This window comes from Suncus etruscus, chromosome 6 (genome assembly GCF_024139225.1).
Source record: "Suncus etruscus isolate mSunEtr1 chromosome 6, mSunEtr1.pri.cur, whole genome shotgun sequence".
In the NCBI taxonomy this organism is placed as follows: Eukaryota; Metazoa; Chordata; class Mammalia; order Eulipotyphla; family Soricidae; genus Suncus; species Suncus etruscus.
In genome coordinates, this window is record NC_064853.1 from 26,290,896 (window position 1) to 26,313,693 (window position 22,798).

General features: G+C 42.4%; 1 protein-coding gene across 1 annotated transcript in view; it reads left to right on the top strand.

The window, feature by feature from the left end:
- The window catches only part of RAB3B (RAB3B, member RAS oncogene family), a 79,397-nt gene extending 56,937 nt beyond the window's left edge, over positions 1 to 22,460 (top strand). Inside the window, exons 4-5 of the mRNA XM_049775140.1 lie at positions 2,982 to 3,106; positions 20,823 to 22,460. Of these exons, the coding sequence (XP_049631097.1) occupies positions 2,982 to 3,106; positions 20,823 to 21,010 (313 nt within the window). The 3' untranslated portion in view covers positions 21,011 to 22,460. The remainder of the gene's footprint in view (positions 1 to 2,981; positions 3,107 to 20,822) is intronic.
- Positions 22,461 to 22,798: the final 338 nt, after the last annotated feature.

Consider the following 22,798-nt stretch of genomic DNA (forward strand, 5'->3'; position numbering starts at 1 on the left):
AAGATACAGTGTTGCTGGGCCCTGTAGTATTGGGGACCACCAAGGTCACAGCTGGTAGTGGTCAGGGGACCATGCAGTCCAGGAATGAATTAGGGTTAGATGCATGCAAGGTATGTGCCTTGACCCCTGTGCTGTTTTTACTGCCCACTAAGTGGCATAATCACTAAGTCCACAATAAATGTCAATGAAGGAAACCATTGCTGATATTTAGGTTTCTAAACCCATCACAATGGGAGGCATCAGTGAAGGTTCATGGACCATCAGGGGAGAAGATGGGAGCTAATTGGTCCTGAAAGTCTCCTTCCTACAAGGCATTGAGGGACTCAGCCTTGAATCATGGTGGATGAGTCAGTGTAGGGAAAGGGTTATTAGTGTTTCCAGGGCCTTGGTAAAATGGGGAGCGATGGAGATAGTCTCGAGAATAGAGTGCTTGATCTACCTCAGCCATCATTGTTCAGGGAAATGCCCAGTGTAGGAAAGTCAGTACTAACCTTAGCACAGCATTCTGGGTCCCTCTCTTTTCCTCAAAGAAAAGAACTTCAAGAGGAGGCAAAATGATTAAGCAAGAAAGTTTTTATTAAAACTTCTTTAGAGCCCGCTCAGTGGAGGAGGGAGCGGGAGAGGGAGGGAGGGAAAAAACAAAAAGAAAACAAAAAAAAAACTTCCTTAGAAAGATGGGGGGCGGCGGCGAGGTGGCGCTAGAGGTATGGTGTCTGCCTTGCAAGCGCTAGCCAAGAAAAGGATCGCGGTTCGATCCCCGGCATCCCATATGGTTCCCCCAAGCCAGGGGCAATTTCTGAGCGCTTAGCCAGGAGTAACCCCTAAGCCTCAAACAGGTGTGGCCCAAAAAAACAAAAAGAAAGGAAGGAAGGAAGGAAGGAAGGAAGGGAAGGAAGGAAGGAAGGAAGGAAGGAAGGAAGGAAGGAAGGAAGGAAGGAAGGAAGGAAGGAAGAGGGGGAAGGGAGGGAGGAAGGAAGGAAGGAAGGAAGGAAGGAAGAGAAAGAAAGAAAGAAAGAAAAGAAAGAAAGAAAGAAAGAAAGAAAGAAAAGAAAAGAAGAAAGAAAGAGAGAGAGAGAGAGAGAGAGAGAAAGAAAGAAGAGAGAGAGAGAGAGAGAGAGAAAGAAAGAAAAGAAAGAAAGAAGAAGAAAAGAAAGGAAAGAGAAAGAAAGAAAGAAAGAAAGAAAGAAGAAGAAAGAAAAGAAAAAGAAAAGAAAGAAAGAAGAAAGAGAGAAAGAAAGAGAGAAGGAAGAAAGAAGGAAGGAAGAAAGAAGGAAAGGAAGGAAGGAAAAAGAAAGAAAGAAAGATGTGAGCGGGAGAGAAAAGGAGATGTACACATTCTAGAGAGAACACAGGCCTCTCTAGATGGAAAAGAGGCAAGCAAAGCAACACCAAGACAAGCAAATGATACACACACACACACACACACACACACACACACACACACACACACACACACACACACACACAGGAGAACATGGGCTTGAAGAGCAAGCCCCAAAAGGCTTTTGGAAGGAGCTTTTAAACAGTTCTTCCAAATGGGTTTTGTATACATAAAAATACATCTGCTCATTGTCACAGAAAAGCCTAGCCCAGTTGATGATTTTTGCATCTTCTATAACTTCTTCTTTACTGAGGGATCCACATTCTCTGGGAGGGTCCTTGAATTTCTGTACCTGGGGTGGAACCTCAATTTCTCTTCTCCAAAGAGCTCAGGATTTGTATGTGTCTAAGGGATGTGATCTTTATAACTCTGGGCTACTTGAGAGCTAGGAAGTCCCCTCTTATTATTATTTTATTATCTCCCAAAAGTACACTGCCAGGGGCACCCCTACCTATCTGCCTCCATAGCTAGTACAAGCAAAGGATTGTGGGGAGAGGGATAAGATGAGAGTTTTTGTGAGGTGGGAGAGTGATGAGACTAGAAGAGACCACACCTGAATGAGTTTGAGCACCCTATCACCATCTGCCTTTTCAGGAGTCAGAGAGGCGATATTTGATTTCTTTGTTATTGTATATTATTATTGTATATTGATTTCTTTGTTATTGGGACACATCCAGTGATATTTGGGGATCATTCCTCTTTCCATGCTTGGAGGTTGCTCCTGATGGTGCTCAGGGAACTATTTGGTGCCAGTGATTGGAACCCTCTGTATGCAAGCCTCTTGTATGCAAAGCATTTTCTCAGTGCTTTGGGCTCTCCCCAGCCATAACCCTCCACCATAACCCCCCAAAGAAGAAAGAATGAATCAGAGCAAGAGAGATAGTACAGCAAGTAAGGCATTTGCATTGCATGCGGCCAACCTGGGTTTGATCCCCAGGATCCCATATCACCTCCAGAGCACCACCAGAAGTAATTCCTCAGTACAGAATAAGGAGTAATCCCTGAGCATTGCTTGTTGTGTCTCCAAAAGAAAATAAATAAAGGATGTATCAGGGTTGGAAAAAGAGTACAAGGGTTAAGCCACATATATTACATACAGTCAATCCCAAATTCATTCTCAGCACCACATGGACCACGTGAGCACTGCTGGGAATAGACCTGGAACCCCCTTAACTCTACTGTAGTTGCCCAGGTAAACCCTAAGCATACAGGGACCAAGGAACACAGCATCTCAGGCTGGTCTGGTTCTCTGAGAATCACTGGGGCATTGCTTGGGAGATCCATCTCAGCCCTGTCCAACAGCAGCAAAAACTGTCGTGACTCAACAGATGTTTGAGAAGTTCTCGGCTCAGTGAAGAGAGATGGGCCTATCCACTGGAGAAAGGCTCTGAAGAGCTGGGCGAGGTTTGCTTCTAGGGCACAGGGGTCAGTGTCTGGGTGGTGAGCAGGGATACTCTATGTATGTGCCCAGCTGAATTGGTTTTTAGTAACTAGGTGCAACTTGGGTATTATGGAAGGGAAATGACTTTTCTGAGCTGTCAGGGTCCTTTTCCAACCTGGAGGGTGTCATTAACATTGTCATCTCTCCGTCTCTCTCCAGGGCTACTCAGATCAAGACCTACTCCTGGGACAACGCGCAGGTTATCCTGGTGGGGAACAAGTGTGACATGGAGGAAGAAAGGGTGATTCCCACTGAGAAGGGCCGGCTCCTTGCTGAGCAGCTTGGTATGTGCCTGACATATGTGAGTGGTATGTGTCTGAGCCATGTGTGCACATAGGTGTGTGTATACATACACATAGGATAGGTCAAACAGGATACTGAATGTTTGTATTTGTGACATTAAGGATGTGCTGTTATTGTGAATTATGGACTTATGTAGTCTGTGAGTTTTATTTTACATGTGTGTGACATGCATGTGGGCTTGTGCTAATTTTTTAGGTCATTAACTATTTGTGAATATGCGTATTTTGTTACAGTAAATATAAATTCAATATATTACTTAACTCAGAATTTTTGTTTGTTTGTTTGTTTGTTTTTTGGGCTATACCTGGCAGTGCTCAGGAGTTACTCTTGGCTCTGTGCTCAGAAATAACTCCTGGCAGGCTCAGCGGGGGACCATATGGGATGGTGGGGATCTAACCCAAGTCAGCCTTATGCAGGGCAAATGCCTTACCTGTTGTGCTGTTGTTCCAGCTCTTAACTCTGAATATTTTTAGTAACTTTTTGGTTTATTTTGGGCCATATGTGGCAATGTACAGGATTACTCCTAGATCTGCACTCAGGAATTACTCCTGGTGGTGCTTGAGGGACCATATGGGATGCCAAGGATTGAACCTAGGTTGCAAGCAAGGCAACTCTGGCCCTTTTTTAATAACTTCGAAGTCATTTATAAAGCCATTAGAGTACATATCAGTAATGTGTAGAATAGTATAGTGATATATTCAAACTACAGAGTCAACAATGCTGAAAACATGAGACCTAAACTATAACTATCAAACTTTTTTAGGGGGGTTACAACTGGCTCTTTGCTCAAAAATTGCTTTTGGCAGACTCAGGGGACCATATGGGTTGCTGGGATTCGAACCACCCTTCATCCTGGATCGGCTATGTGCAAGGCAAATGCCCTACCACTGTGCTATCTCTCTGTTACTTATGACTATCAAACTTTTTAAATATAATTTTTATTTTAATTATAGTGGCTTGCATATCGTTCACAGTAATATTCCAGGTACATATTTATATTGAATCAGACCGAATTGTCCTCCCACAACCGCCTGTCAAAGTGGAAGATTGGGGGAGTGGAAGGTCATTGGAAACAAGTACAGGGAAGTTGATAGTGGGATTGGTACTAGAATATTACATGTTAAAAACTCAATTACTCATCATTTTTTAAATCATGGTTCTTCAATAGAATTAAAAAAATTAATCAGGGGCCGGAGAGATTTCATGGAGGTAAGGCGTTTGCCTTTCATGCAGGTCATCGGTTCGAATCCCGGCGCCCCATATGGTCCCCCATGCCTGCCATGAGCAATTTCTGAGCCTGGAGCCAGGAATAACCCCTGAGCACTGCCGGATGTGACCCAAAAACCACACAAAAAAAAATTAATCAATGATGAGGGCCAGAGCAATATTACAGTGTGCAGGATATCTGTCTCCCAATTGGTCAAGCTAGGTTTGATTTTTGGTACCACATATGGTCCTCTAGCTTTACCAGGAGTGATTCTGAGCACAGAGCCAGGAGTAAGACCTTAATAATACTGGGGTGGCACAAAACAAAACAAACAAAAGGAGAAGCTTTTAAAAAGTGTTTTCTGTTCTGTTCTCTATTAGGATTCAACAGAAGAACACTTTAGTAAATAAGATGACTGCTTGGACTGCTCAGATTCTACTCAGTCTATGCTGTAGGTGATTAGTTTTGGGGAGTTTTGTTTGTTTTGGGGGGCACACAAGGCAATGTTCAGGGATTACTGCTGGCTCTGCACTCAGGAATTACTCCTGGTGATATTTAGGAGGTCACAAGGGCTATTATGGATCAAACCCAGGGCAAATGCCCCATCTGCTGTACTATCTCTCCAGCTGCTGCAGGTGCTTAATACATAAGGAAGTTGGGCCATCTTAGGTCTGCTGTTCTCATCCCATCACAGTTTCTATGGACAAGCCAGAAAGTGCCTCAGTAATTTTCAGTGGTTCTTAGAATGGTAAGGATGGAGTGAAGCATACTTGGCTGATGTCAGACTTTCCCATCGTGCTTCAATTCATTGGTCCTCTAGAGACTTCTGCACCCCCTCCTCTTCAATGGGAAGTTTGGAATGTTCTCTTCTGCTTCTACCCCTATGTACAACTACTTGGTGAACAACCATTCACCCACTCTCAAAATGGCTCAAGCTTTAAATCTTCTGCCTCCCTAGATCTCCATCTCTCTCATGAGCCCTTGTTTATTTGTTCATCTCGCCCAAACTCTTGAGGACAGGAAATGAATCTTGTTTATCTTTGTACACACAGTGCCTAGCATATAGCCTGGCACCACAGACACTCAGAGAAATATATCTTTGGATTAAATTTTATTATGTCAAGTATTATGCATCTTTATTTTCTTCAATCTATTCCCTGTGATGCCACGTACTGTGCTGTTCAACATGAGGTCACAGACTGGTCTGAAGACAGAAACAGTGCTAGAGGGATATGCTGGGATGTTAGCACAAGAAAAACTGGATTCATTTGAGGTCAGAGGATATGAAGGAGCCCTAAATGAAGCCTTGAAGACAAAGAGGAGCAGTTCTGTGGGAAGGAAAGCAAGGACACTTCAAGCAGGGAAGACAATACAGGCAGAGACAAGGAGTAGCAAGTGCATGTGCTCAGGGACCTGCAGGTAGGGGCTGTGAACCTTGGACAGTGTTGCCCAATCAGATGTGCAGAATGATTTCATGGACATATTCTGATGTGCATTCAAGCATGTATGGGGCAGGAAAGTAACTCAAGTTGTAGTGTATGTACCTTGTATATGTAAGGTCCTGAGATTAGTTCATATGTGCTCCCCATTCCCACACCAGCATTTTTCTGTGGGAACATATGTTCCTCCTTCTTATCCCAGCATGGTAGGGCATTTTTCTCCCCCCAAAAAAACTAATTAAAATCAAATATATTATTAGCATGTCAAGCACTTAGAAGTAAATAGGCATCGATTATTAAAAAGTGGGTTAATCTTGTTAAGGAGGACCCGGAGAGATAGCACAGCAGCGTTTGCCTTGCAAGCAGCCGATCCAGGACCAAAGGTGGTTGGTTCGAATTCCGGTGTCCCATATGGTCCCCCGTGCCTGCCAGGAGCTATTTCTGAGTAGACAGCCAGGAGTAACCCCTGAGCAATGCCGGGTATGGCCCAAAAACCAAAAAAAAATTTTTTGTTAGGGAAAAATAGTCAATATGTCAAGTCTTTATTGACCAATACGTTTTTGATGCTTTTTTTTTTTTCTGATTTTAGGGCCATACCCAGTGGTGCTCAGGAATTACTTAGGGATTAGTTCTGTGCTCAGAGGTCACTCCTGGCAGTGATTGGGGTACATAATATGTGGTACCTGGGACTGAATTATGGTGGTTGGCTGTATGCAAGGAAAGCACCTTATACACTACTTTCTCTCCAGCCCCATGACTAAGATTTTTTAAAAAGGTGGCTTAATTAAATATTTATTCATTGTTTACTTTGCGCCACACACTATTGCTCATTTAATACCATTAGAGTGATAGAATCCTCTGACAGATACACTTTTAATTGTTACTTTTTTAACAGATGAGAAAAATTGAAACTCAGGGAAGTTTAGTAACTTGCTTAAGCTAGTACAGTGCAGAATGAGTCATAATCTTTGTTTTGGTGTTCAGGGGCTTCTCCCAACTCAGTGCTCAGGAGACTCCCAGCTCAAGAGACACCCACAGGACCATGTGGTGTCAGAAATAAAATCTGGATTTCCCACTTGTGCTCCAGCCCTTTTCAGTTATCTCATGAGTCAGACTTTAAACCCAACTTGGAATGGAGGAGAGAACTTAAAGGACTAGGGTACAATCTTTGCATGTGGGAGTTTGGATTTGGGACACGACATCACATGGTCCACCAGGCACTACCAAGAGTGACCCCTGAGCACAATGCTGGGGAGCACTACTCAGGAGGGCCCCCAAAACAAAACCAAAATAACTCTGAAAAATGAGATTCAGAAAGAATGGATGACTTTTTAAGATTATCCAACTAAGAAGTGATAGATTCAATATAAATCTATCAACTTTATTCAGGAACACAGATAAAATGAGATTAATTCTTTATATAGGTTTCAAGAAGCACTTGAAGACCCTACTGAATTAGTCTGATTGCAGAACTCAGACAACCCATCTGTTCAGTATAACTATCTCTACTTTCCTCTCTTGCTTTTCATATCTACTTATTTATATTCCTTAATTGCTAGACCATGAGAGAAGCAGAAGTTATATCTCATTTGTTTCATTATCCCACATTACCAGAATAGACTAATACCTTTTGTTCATCTGTTTATTTACTTACTCATTTAAAAATGTTTTCTGAGCATGAACTTCAAGCCTGGTTCTATCTTGACACTTGGAATACAACAGTATATGAAAGGAATTAAGATCCTTACAATTTGGAACTAATAGTGAGACAATAAACTCCCAAATAAAAACAAAATATAAATAAACTGTGTAAATAAGTGAAATATATGATATGAGAATTACAACTCTGAACTTTTTTTTTTTATTTTGGGTCACACCTGGCAGTGCTCAGGGGTTACTCCTGGCTCTACGCTCAGAAATCGCTTCTAGCAGGCTCGGGGGACTATATGGGATGCCAGGACTCAAACCACTGACCTTCTGCATGCAAGACAAACACTTTACCTCCATGCTGTCTCTCTGGCCCCAACATTTTTGAGTCACATCCAGCAGTGCTAAGGGCTTACTCCTAATTCTGTGTTCAGGGATCACTCCTGGAAGGCTTTGAGACCATATGGGGAACTAGGGATTAAATCCAGGTTGCTGTATGCAAGACAAGCACTCTATTTGCTATAATATTGCACCAGCCCTCAATAAAACTCTAGAAAACTGTAGTAAATCCTACCTAGATTAGTACTGTAGTTATGGCAAATGATATATTTTTTTTTTTTGGTTTTGGGCCTCACCGGATGGCACTCAGGGGTTACTCCTGGATATGCACTCAATAATTACTCCTGGCTTGGGGAACCATATGGGATGCCATCGGATTGAACAAAGGTCCACCCTAGGTTAGCCACATGCAAGGCAAACACCCTACCACTTGCGCCACCACTCCAGCCCCAAATGATAAATTTTCAAATCAAACTAGATATAATAAAATTTAGGGGATGAGAAGTGCATGCTTTGCATAAGGCCACCTCATGTTTGATTTCACACCACAATCCTTCAAGCACCTGAACCTAGTATAGGTCTTGAGCACCACTGAAAATGACCCAAAACCCAAAACCAACCAACCAAACAACAACAACAAAAACAGAAATATTGGTCCTGAGAGATAGTTCAATAGGCTAATTAACAGGGTTCAATCCCTGTTACTAACTGGTCCTCTGAGCACCACTAGGAGTAACCCTGAAGCTCCAGAAATAAGTCCTGAGTACCATGAGGTATAATCTCCCCACCCTCCAAAAAAAACCAACAAAACAAAAAATAACCAGCTTCTATAATTGAAAAGTCCATTATTCCTAGGTTCAATTGCAGTCTCTATGTTTTAGTGTTTCTATTTAGCCTCTTATTATGGATAGACTCTGCATAGAAAAATGGAGAGATGGAAGCCCTAGATTTTTATCTTCCTAAGTCCTGCAATATGCTACCTTCTCTCTGCCACTAGTACATATTTATCTCCCAGGGAGACTGCAGTTGGCCACCATGAGCTACATACCTGTCCTAGCAATCATGGGAGACAAACCATAACCTCTAATTCTACCACAACTTTTTAAAACAGAGGTTTCCTAATTGAAGAAACGATGAACAGATAAACATAACCTCAATCCACCACAAGGGCAATGAAGAAAGTGAAAACAAGAGCCTAATTTTAGATTCAGGAGTCAAGATTTTCTGAGAAAATAACACCTGAGCTGAGAAATTAAAGGGTGATGAAAAAGTTTGCCAGGCAAAGAGTAGAGGGGTATATGTGAGGGAGGAGAGGGACTGTGGCTCCTCAGTAATGGTGCTAAACATGATAATGTCAAGAGCATTCAGGGGAATGAAAGGAGGACATGTCAGGGAACTAAATGATAAGGAAGAGTAGTGTGACATGAGCATGGAGAGGTAGGCAGGGACCAGCTAAACAAGAATCTTGTGGATTAGATTAAAAATTTAACAAGGACATGATTTGATCTAGTGACAGAAAGGAAGAATATTCAACCTTTCTCACCCCCAAACCAACCCTTCCCTCTGCTATCTCAACTCACTCACATCCTCTTGTCTGTGTGGTAGTGTCATTCTACTGACCAGGCTTAGAGCTAGCATTAAAGCTGTGAGAGGCAATGGGCCTTCTCTCTCTTCCAGAGTTCTTGGGACACAGGTGAAGTAGGTTTTCAAGACACTCAGGCACGTAGACCAGTGGGATTATGGAAGAATTACAGGGACTTCTATTTCAGGAATGTTGCATGACATTTTAGGGCATTCCATCCTTGTGCCCATAGAAAGAAGCTTCTCGGGGCCTGAGAGATAGCATGGAGGTAAGGCGTTTGCCTTGCATGCAGAAGGACGGTGGTTTGAATCCTGGCATCCCATATGGTCCCCCGAGCCTGCCAGGAATGATTTCTGAGTGTAGAGCCAGGAGTAACCCCTGAGCACTGCTGGGTGTGACCCAAAAACCAAAAAAAAAAAAAAATAGAAAGAAGCTTCTGGTCACTTTTCTGGATCTTACTGGGAATGGCCTATGGAGGCTATTCACATTCTTGACTAAAGAGAATAACTGGTTTTACACACACACACACACACACACACACACACACACACACACACACACACACACACAAAATGCACCACAATAAAAGGACTTTTCATTTCTTCTGACATTAAATTATTATGTGAATAAATATCTTCTTCGTGTCTCTGTATTTCTGCTTATCTGGACAGTAAGGGATGTAGGTCAGCTGAATTGGGATGTCTGCTTGGCACCCTCCCTCTTTGATTTATGATTTCACTTCACATAACTCACTGTTCATTGCTCAGATACCACAAATCCTTGGAGACTTAATTTGGGAGCGTAGTTTGGGTGCTCAGTAAATTCTATTGGGATTGAGACAAACAGCTATAACTTCGTGTCACTGGGTCTGGTTACAGAGAACCGAAGACCTCATTGGTATCTATATTGTCTAACTTTGGTGCAGAGACATCCAGTTTACATATGATGTGCTGTTACAACAAATCTCTTGTTTCCTTCATTGGTTTCTGGCATGGAAGTTGGCATCGCCATCAATTTCATTATATTGAAAAAGGAAGCTGAGTTGGACCACTTGTGTTTTCTTGAGCAGTATGTGTTGTATCACACCTCCCTGTCTTTATATTTTCAATTTTAAGATTGTGTAACTTTTCTAAACCCTTTAAATAAAAACTGACATGTCCAGTCTTTCCATTCAGAATCTTATGTTCCCATTTAAAATATCCAGTAGTATTTTCCCAAGAGCTTTCCATAATTTCTCTCTCTCTTTTTTTAATTTTGTTTTTGGGTCACACCCGGCGGTGCTCAGGGGTTACTCCTGGCTCTGTGCTCAGAAATTGCTTCAGGCAGGCAAGGGGCACTATATGGGATGCCGGAATTTGAACCAATGTCAGTCCTGTGTAGGCCCCTACTGCTGTGCTACATCTCCGGCCCGCCATAATTCTCTCTCTCTCTCTTTTTTTTTTTTTTTGTGGTTTTTGGGTCACACCCGGCAGTGCTCACGGGTTATTCCTGGCTCCAGGCTCAGAAATTGCTCCTGACAGGCACGGGGGACCATATGGGACGTCGGAATTCGAACCGATGACCTCCTGCATGAAAGGCAAACACCTTACCTCCATACTATCTCTCCAGCCCCCATAATTCTCTTTTAATTTTCTTCCTCAGCCCTAATATTGGTCAGATTTCTTTAGATTACGTTATGGTTGTATGTTATCTGAGTCAGGAGCTTAGATAATAAAAGTTTTTTTTCACTCACATTATACAGCAACCAATTCATTTTGTAGTTTGTTTTGGGCCACACCTGGCAATGCTCATGGTTTACTCCTGGCTTTTCACTTGGGGATCATTCCTGGCAAACTCAGGGTACCATATTGGGTCCGAGGGATTGAACCTGGGTGGACCACGTGTAAAGCAGATGCCCTACCTGCTGTACTATAACTCTGGCCCCAAAGCATCAGTTCATTTTTGATCATGAAACATGTTTTGTCACTGGTGAGATCCCTACCATGAAATGGTCTTTAGGCAGTTTTTTCCTTAAACATCCTCAGCAATTAGCCTAATTTTTCTAAATGCTTCATTTTTCTGTCAATTAGCATGGCTTGCTTAAGCACATAGCCTTTGAGGCCATCAGATACAATTTTGGTTCCTTGAGTTCTCATGACTGAAGTATTTTCCCAATATTTTTGTTTGTTTTTGGGCCATACCTTGTGATGCTCAGGGGTCATTCCTGGCCCTTATGCTCAGAAATTACTCCTAGTAGGCTCAGAGGACCATATGGGATGCCAGAGATTAAACCTGGGTTGGCCACATGCAAGGCAAATGACCTACCCACTGTGCTATTTTTTTGGCTCCTCGATATTTTTTATATTAAAATTTTCTGGTGCTTTCACATTATACCAATCTCCTTTAGAAACCAGACCAACTGTTTTCTTCTTGGCTCCTTTTTGACCACCTTTTACAAAGCACTTGATTTTTGCTAACTGCCATAAATGTTATCCAGAGAATGAAAGGGCTCTTTTTAATTTTTCTCTCCTTCTCTTCTCCTTCATGTTATTGCTGTTGTGATTATTGGGGTTGAACACACTTGATAATGGGGCTCACACACTTTTTTGTGGTGTTTCGCACACACAGACACACACATCTGGTTTTGGTTGCCAAAGATTTGTGCTGGAGATTTAATACTCCATTGATACACTAGGCATCCTGGTGGCAGTACCACACTTTTGTAGGGTCACACTCAGATGTGGGGCATTGCTGGAGACTAAACTCATGGCCTCATGCCTTCAAGGCAGGTGACCTACCATTAAACTATTTTTAGGGTTTGTGTTCCCTCTGGTTTAAATGTTAAAGAATAGTTTCCACTTTCCTATTGGAATCTGATTGAAACAAGAATAGTAAGTACTATGGGCAAATGGGGGGGAATGATCTGTTGCATGTTCTGAGAGGTGGAGATAGGTGAAGAAAGAAAACGGAGCATTCTGAAATCAATAAGTCTATAGATGGATAATGAAGATGATCAGGAATAGGAATCAGAGAATAATCACTCCAAATAAGAAAAGTGGATGTTTGGGGAATATAGAGTGAGCCAGGAGAGTGAAGCTGGGAAGGAGACAGAGATCAAGTCAGGCACATCTTGGATGTGCTAAATGAGGCTAGATATTGCATTAATTAGACCTCTTTTAGTTCCAGCGACATAAATCCCAGTCAAAATAATTCAAGTTATAAGGACAGGAGCATAGCAGAAAAAAAATGGAAGAGAAGGTCACTGAGGATAAGATTGAAAGGAAATTAAAAGGCCAGAGTGTTAGATAGATTGTCCACAGGAAACCCAAAGTTCCTGAGAATCAGAATAGCCTGGAGTGGAAGGGAAGTCAGTGAATCCTTGACAAATTATCAGTGACCAGGCTGCTAAGAAGCTGAACACTTGTCTTGCATGTGGTAGGCTCTAGATTAAATCCACAACAATATAAACAAAAATCAGCAGCAGCAACATCATTACCATCATTATCATCAGTGACCTATTGAGGAATAGGATGGAGAAAGGATTTTAATGTAAAAATAGAGGCAATCTGGGGCACGAGGACAGGTATATTGGGATAAGGATAGGTATATTTTCTGGTTGAGAGAGTCTACATAGAACTTTGAAGCAGGCAATATGACTACTGGACCTGTCTGTGCCTTGGATCCTTTTTTGTTTGTTTGACCACACCCTGCTGTTTTCAAGGCTTACTACTGACTTTTTACTCAGTGATCACTCCTGGCAGGCTCAGGGGCCATATGGGATAGAACCTGAGTCAGTAGCATGCAAGAAAAGTTCCTGACATGCTATACTATTGCTCTTGCCCTTCGACTGTGCCTTGGACCAAATAGATAAACATGATCATTCTGGGGCCAGAGAGATAGCATGGAGGTAAGGCATTTGCCTTGCATGCAGAAGGACGGTGGTTTGAATCCCAACATCCCATATGGTCCCCCAAGCCTGCCTGCCAGGAGCAATTTCTGAGTGTGGAGCCAGGAGTGACCCCTGAGCACTACCGGGTGTGATCCAAAAAAACCAAACCAAACCAAACCAAACAAACAAAAAAACATGATCATTCTGGAGGCTTCAGGCACTTATGATTCACTTAAGAACTGAGCCCCATTAAAGAGCTAAGAGACTCTATTGTTTGAAGCCAATTAGAGGGAGGAAAAGATCAGGGGCTACTTTGATTAATTGGTTGTCATCTTCCTGACCTCACTAGATTCTCAGCTCCTGAGAATTTATTTAATGATCCTGAGGAAAAGGTTACTATGTGGGTGTGCTAATGAAGAGCCTCCTAGGAGTCTGACAGGAATTGGGGGGAGGTACTTGGAGAGTTTTATGCTAACAAAAATGACCCATGGCTGGCCACTTGAATCGAAGTTGTCATACCTTGGGCATGACATAGCTTAAATTGATTCTGAAGCTATCTTCTTGGGTGTCATTCCATCTCTGTCTTTGACAACTTTCTGCCTTATTTATAACCACTTTGAGGTCACGAACAACTATGGATTTTCTAGCATTTATCAAGGTTGTTTTTTAGTTCCATTATGTATGTTCATGCTGTTCCTCCTACTTCGTATGATGCTAACACATAAATGTGTAAGCTATGTCTTTAGCTCATAATTGCTCATGAATTAACTTCTCCAAGAAGGCTTCTCTGGCTCCAAAGAAGCCAAGAAGTCAAGGTGTCATCTCTGTGCCCTGACATCACCCCTGTCTGCTACCATTCTAGCATTTATCATAGTAGTAGTGTTAGTCTGTATCTCCCACAACATAGTTCTCCTCAAGGGCAGAAGTGATTCACTTCAGTGTTCCGAAGGAATGCCATATCATTGTGCAGTGTTCTCACCACCAACACTATGCACACCCCCTTAACTGCACCTCCATGCTATCTTGATTAACCTGCTCACTTAACCAACACTCACTCAGCACCCACTCCTCCACAGGGCTCAGGCCTACATAAAAAACATGGTCTCAAGGGACCAGGGAGATTGCATGGAGGTAAGGCATTTGCCTTGCATGCAGAAGGTTGGTGGTTCAAATCCAGGCATCCCATATGGTCCCCCGAGCCTGCCAGGAGTGATTTCTGAGCGTAGAGCCAGGAGAAACCCCTGAGCGCTGCTGGGTGTGACCCAAAAACAAACAAACAAAAAAAAAACATGGTCACTGGTTGAGGAGCTCCTCTTCAAATGGATTCTACATACTCTACTGAGGGAAGCACAGAGGAGAGTAAAGAGGCCATTTCTAAACCAAACCTTAATGATAACTGGAAGCTTCCCCCCTTCTTTTCCCCTGTCTCTCTCCTACACTGCCTTTCTATAGAGCTTCTGGTTTGCTGTACCCAGAAAATCCTCTACCTAGAAATGTTATTGTGTGAACTGTCACTGTTCCGGCTGATAATAAAACAAAGGGAGAAAAAGCATCGAGTCTTGGCTTAGAGCCTACCTCAGAGCCTTAATTTCTCTATCTATAAATTATGCGTGATAATTCTTGTTTGCCTCCTTCTCCTCACAGGTTATTTAAAAATTGTTTTTGTGAATTAAGGATTATACATAGATGAGGAATAGACACCCTAATTAATGTCTTTTCTTTACTATTATGTTTTTTCTCCTTTTTAAAAATTGAATCACCATGAGATACACAGGGACAAAGTCGAATTTTAGACATACAATGTCCCATCACCCATCCCTTCACCAATGTATTCTTCCTGTCATTAATATTCCCAGTTTCACCTTAGCCTGCCTGTATGGTAGACACTTTTCTTCTCTCTTTTGTCCTTATTTTAAATACAATTTCAATTTCTTTCTTTTTTTTTTTGGTGGTTTTTGGGTCACACCCGGCAGTGCTCAGGGGTTACTCCTGGCTCCATGCTCAGAAATTGCTCCTGGCAGGCACGGGGGACCATATGGGACGCTGGGATTTGAATTGATGACCTTCTGCATGAAAGGCAAACACCTTACCTCCATGCTATCTCTCTGGTCCCTAAATACAATTTATTTACTGTAGACACCTTGGTTTACAGAGTTGTTCTCAATACAGTTATTTCTGGAATTCAATATTCAAAAACCAATTCCACTACCAGTGTAAGATTTTCTCTACACTTTTCATTAGTTTCCCAACTTCCCCAATGCCTGCCCCTCGCAGGCACCAATAATTTACCTAATATTGGTTGGTACAGCTAAATGGTAAAGGAATTACCAAAAAAAAACTTCACTAAAAGAAAATTTGTGAAAATTGTCATATCTTGCAATAAGGTCGTTATGTCATTGTCTGAAGGTTTCCTATACTGTTATTGCTAGTTGAGCATTCTGAATTTGGTTTTATTTGTTGAACTTCTATGATAATTTTACATCTAATTTACATCTATTTTCTACTGGAAAGTCAGTATTGAAATTACCGTATTTTCTGGCATATAAGAGACCGGGCATATAAGACGACCCCCTAATTTTACAGTTAAAACATAGGTTTAGGCCTATATTTGCTGTGTAAGAAAAAATGTTCCTGTGCTCCAACTGTATCTTCCACAGTGAGCCAATCACAATAAGCAAAGGTCCAAAGGTTATACTGTAATAGACATCCTCTCTGACTCTGGCCAATCTGAGTAGGCTTTTTACAGTGTAGATTTGGGTACAGAACACTGTATAATTTGCATGCATAAAAAGCCTGCTTGGATTGACTGAGTTAGAGAGGAGGTCCGAGCAGCCTGGCAGTGATTGGTGCAGGATAGAGTTGGAAAATTCGTTTTGTGGCAATATTCAGACAATTTTCGTTTAGCGGCATATTGAAACATTTTTCGGGATATACTCGGTGTATAAGACGACCCCCGATTCTCGGTTGACTTTTTTTTGTTTCAAAAGTCATCTTATACGCTGGAAAATATGGTATATGTGTGTTGCAGGGCCAGAACTTTGTTTCTCTTTTTCTTCCATCTTGGAGATAGATCCAAAAAGATGTGTTTGAAAAAAAAAAAAAGAGATGTGTTTGTTATACACCCCTTTTTACTTTTGGCACTATGGTTTGCAATACTGTTAATGAAAGTCTTTCCTATATATAAATTATAAAGGACAAGAGATATTTTTTAAAAATCCCTTTCAAATTGTGCCGCAGAAGATCAAGTACCTTTGAATCAGCTTAAATAAAAAGGTGGAAAACCTATACAAAGAAAATTACAAGAACATTACATCAAGAAATAAAAGAGGGCACAAGAAAATGGAAACACATGCCCTGTCATGGAATGGAAGGATTAATATCATTAAGATGACATAATATGGGGCCGGAGAGATAGCACAGCGGTAAGGCATTTGCCTTGTATGTAGAAGGACAGTGATTAGAATCCCGGCATCCCATATGGTCCCCTGAGCCTGCCAGGGATGATTTTTGAGCGTAGAGCCAGGAGTAACCCCTGAGCGCTGCCAGATGTGATCCCCCAAAAACCCCCAAAATATGACACAATATTGTACAAATTCAATGCAGTCTCTATAGATACCCATGTCATTTTTCAAAGAAATAGATCAAGCACTCCTGAAATTAAATGGAACAAAAACACCACTATACCCCTCCCCCTCGAGTAACTAAAATAAACTTTGGGAAAAAGAAAAATAGAAGGCATCACTTTCCCCAATTCAAACTGTACTGCAAAGTGGTAGTAAGTAAAACAGCATGGTAATGAAATAGACATTTGCTCTCCTTTTGTTCCTGATGCTCAACACAAGACCTGGCACAAAGTCAGGATTCAAAAGAGCCCTTGTTAGGAACTAAGGATGTGACTCAGAACATATGCTTCATGTGGACAGGCCCAGGCACTGCATGGTTTCTCAACCTCATCTCTGTTAGGATGGCCCAGAACACCTAAAAAGATGACCTCTCAAAAGACTCTGGTAGCAGTGAAGGAGCAAGAAACTGGGACTTGGCTGGTTTGGGAACCTAAGGATTTTTCACAGATCAGTCACACCACATGTTTCTAAGCCCTGAGCACTCATCAAGAACCCACAAGGTGATAGATTCACTCTGTTCAAAAGGACAGACAGACTGAGATTATCATGCAGCTGCCCAGGCTCACACAGTAAGTGGGCGCTCACAGCACTCTCTTCAAGCCTTGTGCTCTGACTTCTGGCCCTCTCCTCTCTGCACCCCATTGTTTTGTGACTGCATCCCTGAGCACCAGCTCTTCACAGGGGATTTGTGTTCATCTTCAGTCACACTGATGGCAAGAGCCATCACTTACTTTTTTTTAAATCACTTTATTTAAAGACCATATATTACAAAATTGCTTAAAATTTATTTGATTCAAGACAATCCAACCACCAATGTAAAATTCCCTCCACTATTGTTCCCAAATTATTACCCACTCCCAAGCCTACCCCTTTGGAAAGCATGAAATAATATATTATTTAATTTACTTTCTAAAGAGCATGTGTCACATAGTTGATTCTATATTCACATAATTGATCATAATACATTTGTTTCCAGGTTAGAGAAATTATTATCAGTAGGTTTAGTAAGCTCTTGTTGCTAGTTGACCATTCTGTTATTTTATTTCTTTCTAAATATTAGGTGGCTTTCAATATACATTAGCACCTAAATTGTTGTGTTCCTATGGGTATAACTGTATTAAATAAAAATGGAGTTGTTGGGGCCGGAGATATAGCACAGTGGTAGGGCATTTGCCTTGCAGGCAGCCAACCCAGGATGGATAGTGGTTCGAAATCCCAGCATCCTATATGGTCCCCTGAGCCTGCCAGCAGCGACTTTTGAGTACATAGCCAGGTGTAACCCCTGAAGTTGTTGCACTACTGCTAATATTGTAGCTTTTGTGGGGTCTGGTTTTGGCTGCCAGGGCTTCTGAAAGTATGAGAAGACAGGGAGAGTGCCTGCACTCACTCCAAAAAAGTCCTGGTGATGTTATCCCAAATACTGGCATACCTGGGTTTCAGTGGCTTTGACTTCTCTGCAGAGCTCTATGGTTGAATGTAAAGCTGGGCCAGTGGCAAAGTGGTATCTATGTTGAGTGCAGCAAGCATGGCTTGAGCAGGGTGAGGACTTGGCTTACTTTCCTGCAATTGCCATCTTCAGCTGCATGGCTAGTGATTTTTCATGGCTTGGTATACATCTCTTTTGAGAATAGACTCAGGCTATGGATCTGGTTGAATGCAGACATGGTGTCTATATTTTGGTTTGCTTTGTTACCAGTGTTTCCTTTCAGGCAAATCACACATTCCTCCCTCCAGTGTAGGCAATATCAATAATGTAAAAAGTCCAGGACCCTCTTTGACATTAAGGGAAAGCCAATTGGCAGGTCTCTGAGCATAATGAACTGATGGTGGTCTTCATCATCACAGGCCTGCAATAGGAAGCAGACATGTCTTTAACTCTTCTTTCTCAGGACAGGAAATGAGCTATAAAAGAGTCTGGCAGCCAGAGGGAGCCTGCATGTCTTCAGCCTGGGAAGGCCAGGAAAGTGGAACTCCTGTATGTCTTTGGGGCATTGATCCTCTTTGTGAATCCTAGAGAGTAAGGGAGAAGGAGACGGAGGCAAGAGACCACCACTTATTTGGGAGAGAAGAGGAATAAAATGGACATGAGAGAAGGAAGATGAAAGAAAAGCCAAAAGAAACTGTCTTATAACAAGCAACTTTTCTATCCCTCATCCCATTCAATCCTCCCAACAACTCTCATGGGAATATAGCTATTCTGAGTTGACAGGAGTCTGTGAGAGGTAGTTGGAAGGTCAAAGCAAAGGCACTAATAAGATGTGTAAAGTGGAGGGATGGGAATTTTGATGAGGGAAGAGAAAAGAAAAGAAGTGAAAGAAACATAGATAAACAAGTGAGAATCAGAGCTGTGCATGGACTTTGGAGTTGGCTAAACCTAAATTTAAACTTACTGTCCTGGGTCTGGAGTGATGATACAGTTGGTAGGGCATTTGCTTTTTATGGAGCTGACCCAGATGGGTTCAATCCCCGGCATCCCTTATGGTGCCCTGAGCACCACTAGGAGTGGTTCCTGAGTTCAGAGACAGGAGTAAACTCTTAGTACACCACCGGGTGTAGCCCCAAAACAAACCAAACAAAAATATAAACCTGATGTCCACTAACACAACCACATGACTTTATGGGCCCTGTGACATCTCTTAAATGAGTATATATATGTGTATATATATATATATATAAGCTATGGTAAGGATTTATTAAGATAATCTCTGTTGGGGCCGAAGGGATAGCATGGAGGTAGGGTGTTTGCCTTGCATGCAGAAGGACGGTGGTTTGAATCCCAGCATCCCATGTTGTCCCCCGTGCCTGCTAGGGGTGATATCTGAGTGCAGAGCCAGGAGTAACCCCTGAGCACTGCCGGGTATGACCCAAAAATAAAAAAAAAAAATTTCTATGAAGTTCCTAGCATTGTGTTTGGATATGAAGATGCTCAGTAAGTATTAGTGATCCCAAGAAAATATGAGGACAATTAGTAGAAAGAGGCACATGAAAAAAATGGAGAGAGTAAGAGAAAGGATTTGCAAGATAAATAAGAATAGACTGGGAAGAAAAGGAATGAGGAAGGCAAACAGATAGAAGAAAAAGGAGGCATCTGGGCCAGACTTGCTAAAGGAGACAGCTTAGACTTCCTCAGACTCCCAACAGAATGGTCAAGACATCCCTTCAGGAAGCAGCCACTTCAAGCAAGGTGGACATTTCTTGTGTCTCCTGGGACAACCAAATTCTGTTCTTTGTCACAGAGTTGTGAGGTTCTCAGAGTACAGAGCAGACAAAAATGTTTCAGATTTCAGACAACCATTTTCCAAAGGTTTTTAATTGGGTTTGTGTGGGAAGAGAGCTGAGGACAATTTCCTGGGGGATCAGGAAGGAGAAACCTAATTGAGGCCATAAACCAACATGTCTTTGGGTGGAAAGGGCAAAGGAAGCCATACATATTCAGCACATATCTTGGTTTCCTGCCAGAGCTAGGACTGGGAAGGCTGGGGGTGTGACTGGGGACAGGGCAAAGAGCTAGAGATCACTGGTCAGAAAGGCCAGCATTTGAGCTTTAGTCTATAGAAGGGGTGGCTCTCTCTCTCTCTCCTTACAGTGACAGGAGGAACCAGTGAGCTCATGGATGTGTCAGGAGCTTTGATAACTGGTGTGTGTGTGCATCCGTCTTTGCTCCTTCCACAAACTCTGAATAACTTCCCTCTGTGTCAAGCTGGAGGCTGTATTTCCCCATGTACCATCTTATTTTGTTCTGGAAATAAGTTGGAAAGTTAACAAGAGTCCTCTCCATTTATATACTAGAGAACTGATTTATGAAGAGAACAAGTGACTTACCTGGGGCTCCACAGATGACCAGAGGCAGAACCAGGAGTCTATGGTAGTTTGTCCCTGGAATGGAATGGAATGCTGGGCAGAAGGCTTCAGAATACTCCAGCCAGTGGTCATGAAAGGGAAGGGTACAGTCTCATCTCTCTCTCTTTCTCTACCTCCCACTCCCACCACAGGGTTTGACTTCTTTGAAGCCAGCGCCAAGGAGAACATCAGCGTCAGGCAGGCCTTTGAGCGCCTGGTGGATGCCATTTGTGACAAGATGTCTGATTCCCTGGACACAGACCCTTCCGTGCTGGGCGCCTCCAAGAACACTCGCCTCTCAGACACCCCCCCACTGCTGCAGCAGAACTGCTCATGCTAGACAAGGCCCATCCTCCTGATCACTCCTCATCTTCATTGTCCCATCAACCCAGTCCATGTTCCCCTGTTACATTCTGTCTGCCCCAGTCCTGAGCAAGCTGAGCTGTTGCTGTTCTTTGCCTGCAGCTGAGGGTAGCTAAATGTCCTCAGACCCTCTGCAGATGGGCCCCACTTAGACACTCAGCGCTGGACCAAAAGTGCAGGCCACAGCAGTGGAAACAAACTTAGTGAAGACTTCATTTTTCAAAGGGGGTTCACTACAGGGACTTGGAATGAGAATCTCTCCTGCCTTTAGAATAAAATTTCTGGGGTTGGACAGATAGTACAGTGGGTAGGGAATTTTTTGTTGCACACAGCTGACCTAGGTTTGATCCTCAGCATTCCATAAGATTCCCTGAGCACCTCCAGGAGTAATTCCTAAATGCAGAGCCAGGAGTAAGACCTGATACCAAAACACACACACACAATAATAAAATAAAAATGAAATAAGACTTCATTCATTAAACAAGTATCCCACACATACACACACAGACAGGAACTTGTCAACTATGTAAAGTGAGACCTATTCTCATAGCTAATCCTATTAAACTCTCAAGTCCAACATGCTTGTTTCATACCAAACTCCTTGTGGGTTTTCTGCTCACCACAAGTCAAGCTTTGGTTCTCAGAGGGCTGAGCCTGTTACCACGGATGCTCACAGGACCTGGGCAGTTGCTGTGGTGACAGGTCTGAGCTAATCTCTGGAGAGCTCAGACTCTAATGATGCTGAAGGAGCAAAGGCTGAGTCAGAAACACACTTAACAGAAAAAGATTATCCCCTGCAAAATGTCAAAGGTTCCTGCTATCAGAACAAGCAAGGTAGTGAGCTCAAAGAGACAAGGTAGAGAGGACAAGCATTTTTGATGTGAATAGTTTCCAGCTGGTTCCTAACTACAGGAGATCTGAAATTGGCTCCTAGAATTTGGAAATGCTGAGAGTTGGTGGAATCCTAAATTTTACCAAATTTTACAGCGTCTAATCAATTCTGATTCACACCTCACAACCAGAGCTCTTTCTTCAGAAGCATACCATTGTCCATACCAGAATTGGGCTGTGCTCCTAATCAGAAAGTTGTTTTTTTGTTTTTGTTTTTGTTTTTTTTTTTTGTTTTTTTTTGTTTGTTTTTTGCTTTGAGTGGAAAACTGCCTCCTGGAAATATGTTTTCTTCTCTCCACATTTGGGCTAGCTCTGAGATACCTGTGTTCTTGATTCCTCCTGCCTTGAACACCCCTAGTTGACTTGAGAATAGAAACCTGGGCTCTGCTCTTTCTCTAAGTCAGACAGCTCTGATTCCATCAGCCTCTCTTCATAGTGCCATCTTACATCCTGTCCTTGCCTCCAACCCAGCTTTCACTCACTTTTGAAAAGTGCAACCTGGGAAATATGATTCTAAAAATAAGAAATATCAGGAGGCAGGACCCTGGAAAAAAAAAAAAAGAAAGAAACTGGACTCAGAGGTCCCATACACAACCTCATTCTTCTGAGAATGAAATCTAATTTCTTCCAAAGGGCAGAGAAGATACCACTGCTGGTCAAAGCCCCTTAATAAACACCTGAAAATAAAACAAAAACTCAATGACTCCAGAACCAGGCAGTAGCTTGTTGGGACACAGGCTAATTTTTGGTTTGCAGCTACTAAAATGATGGAAATTTTTCCCATCCTGGCCTTAATTCCTTGCTTCCTCCCCCCACCCTTGCTATAGGTAAACCACTTTAAACCTTAGTGGAGTAGTGGGGAAGATCACCCCCC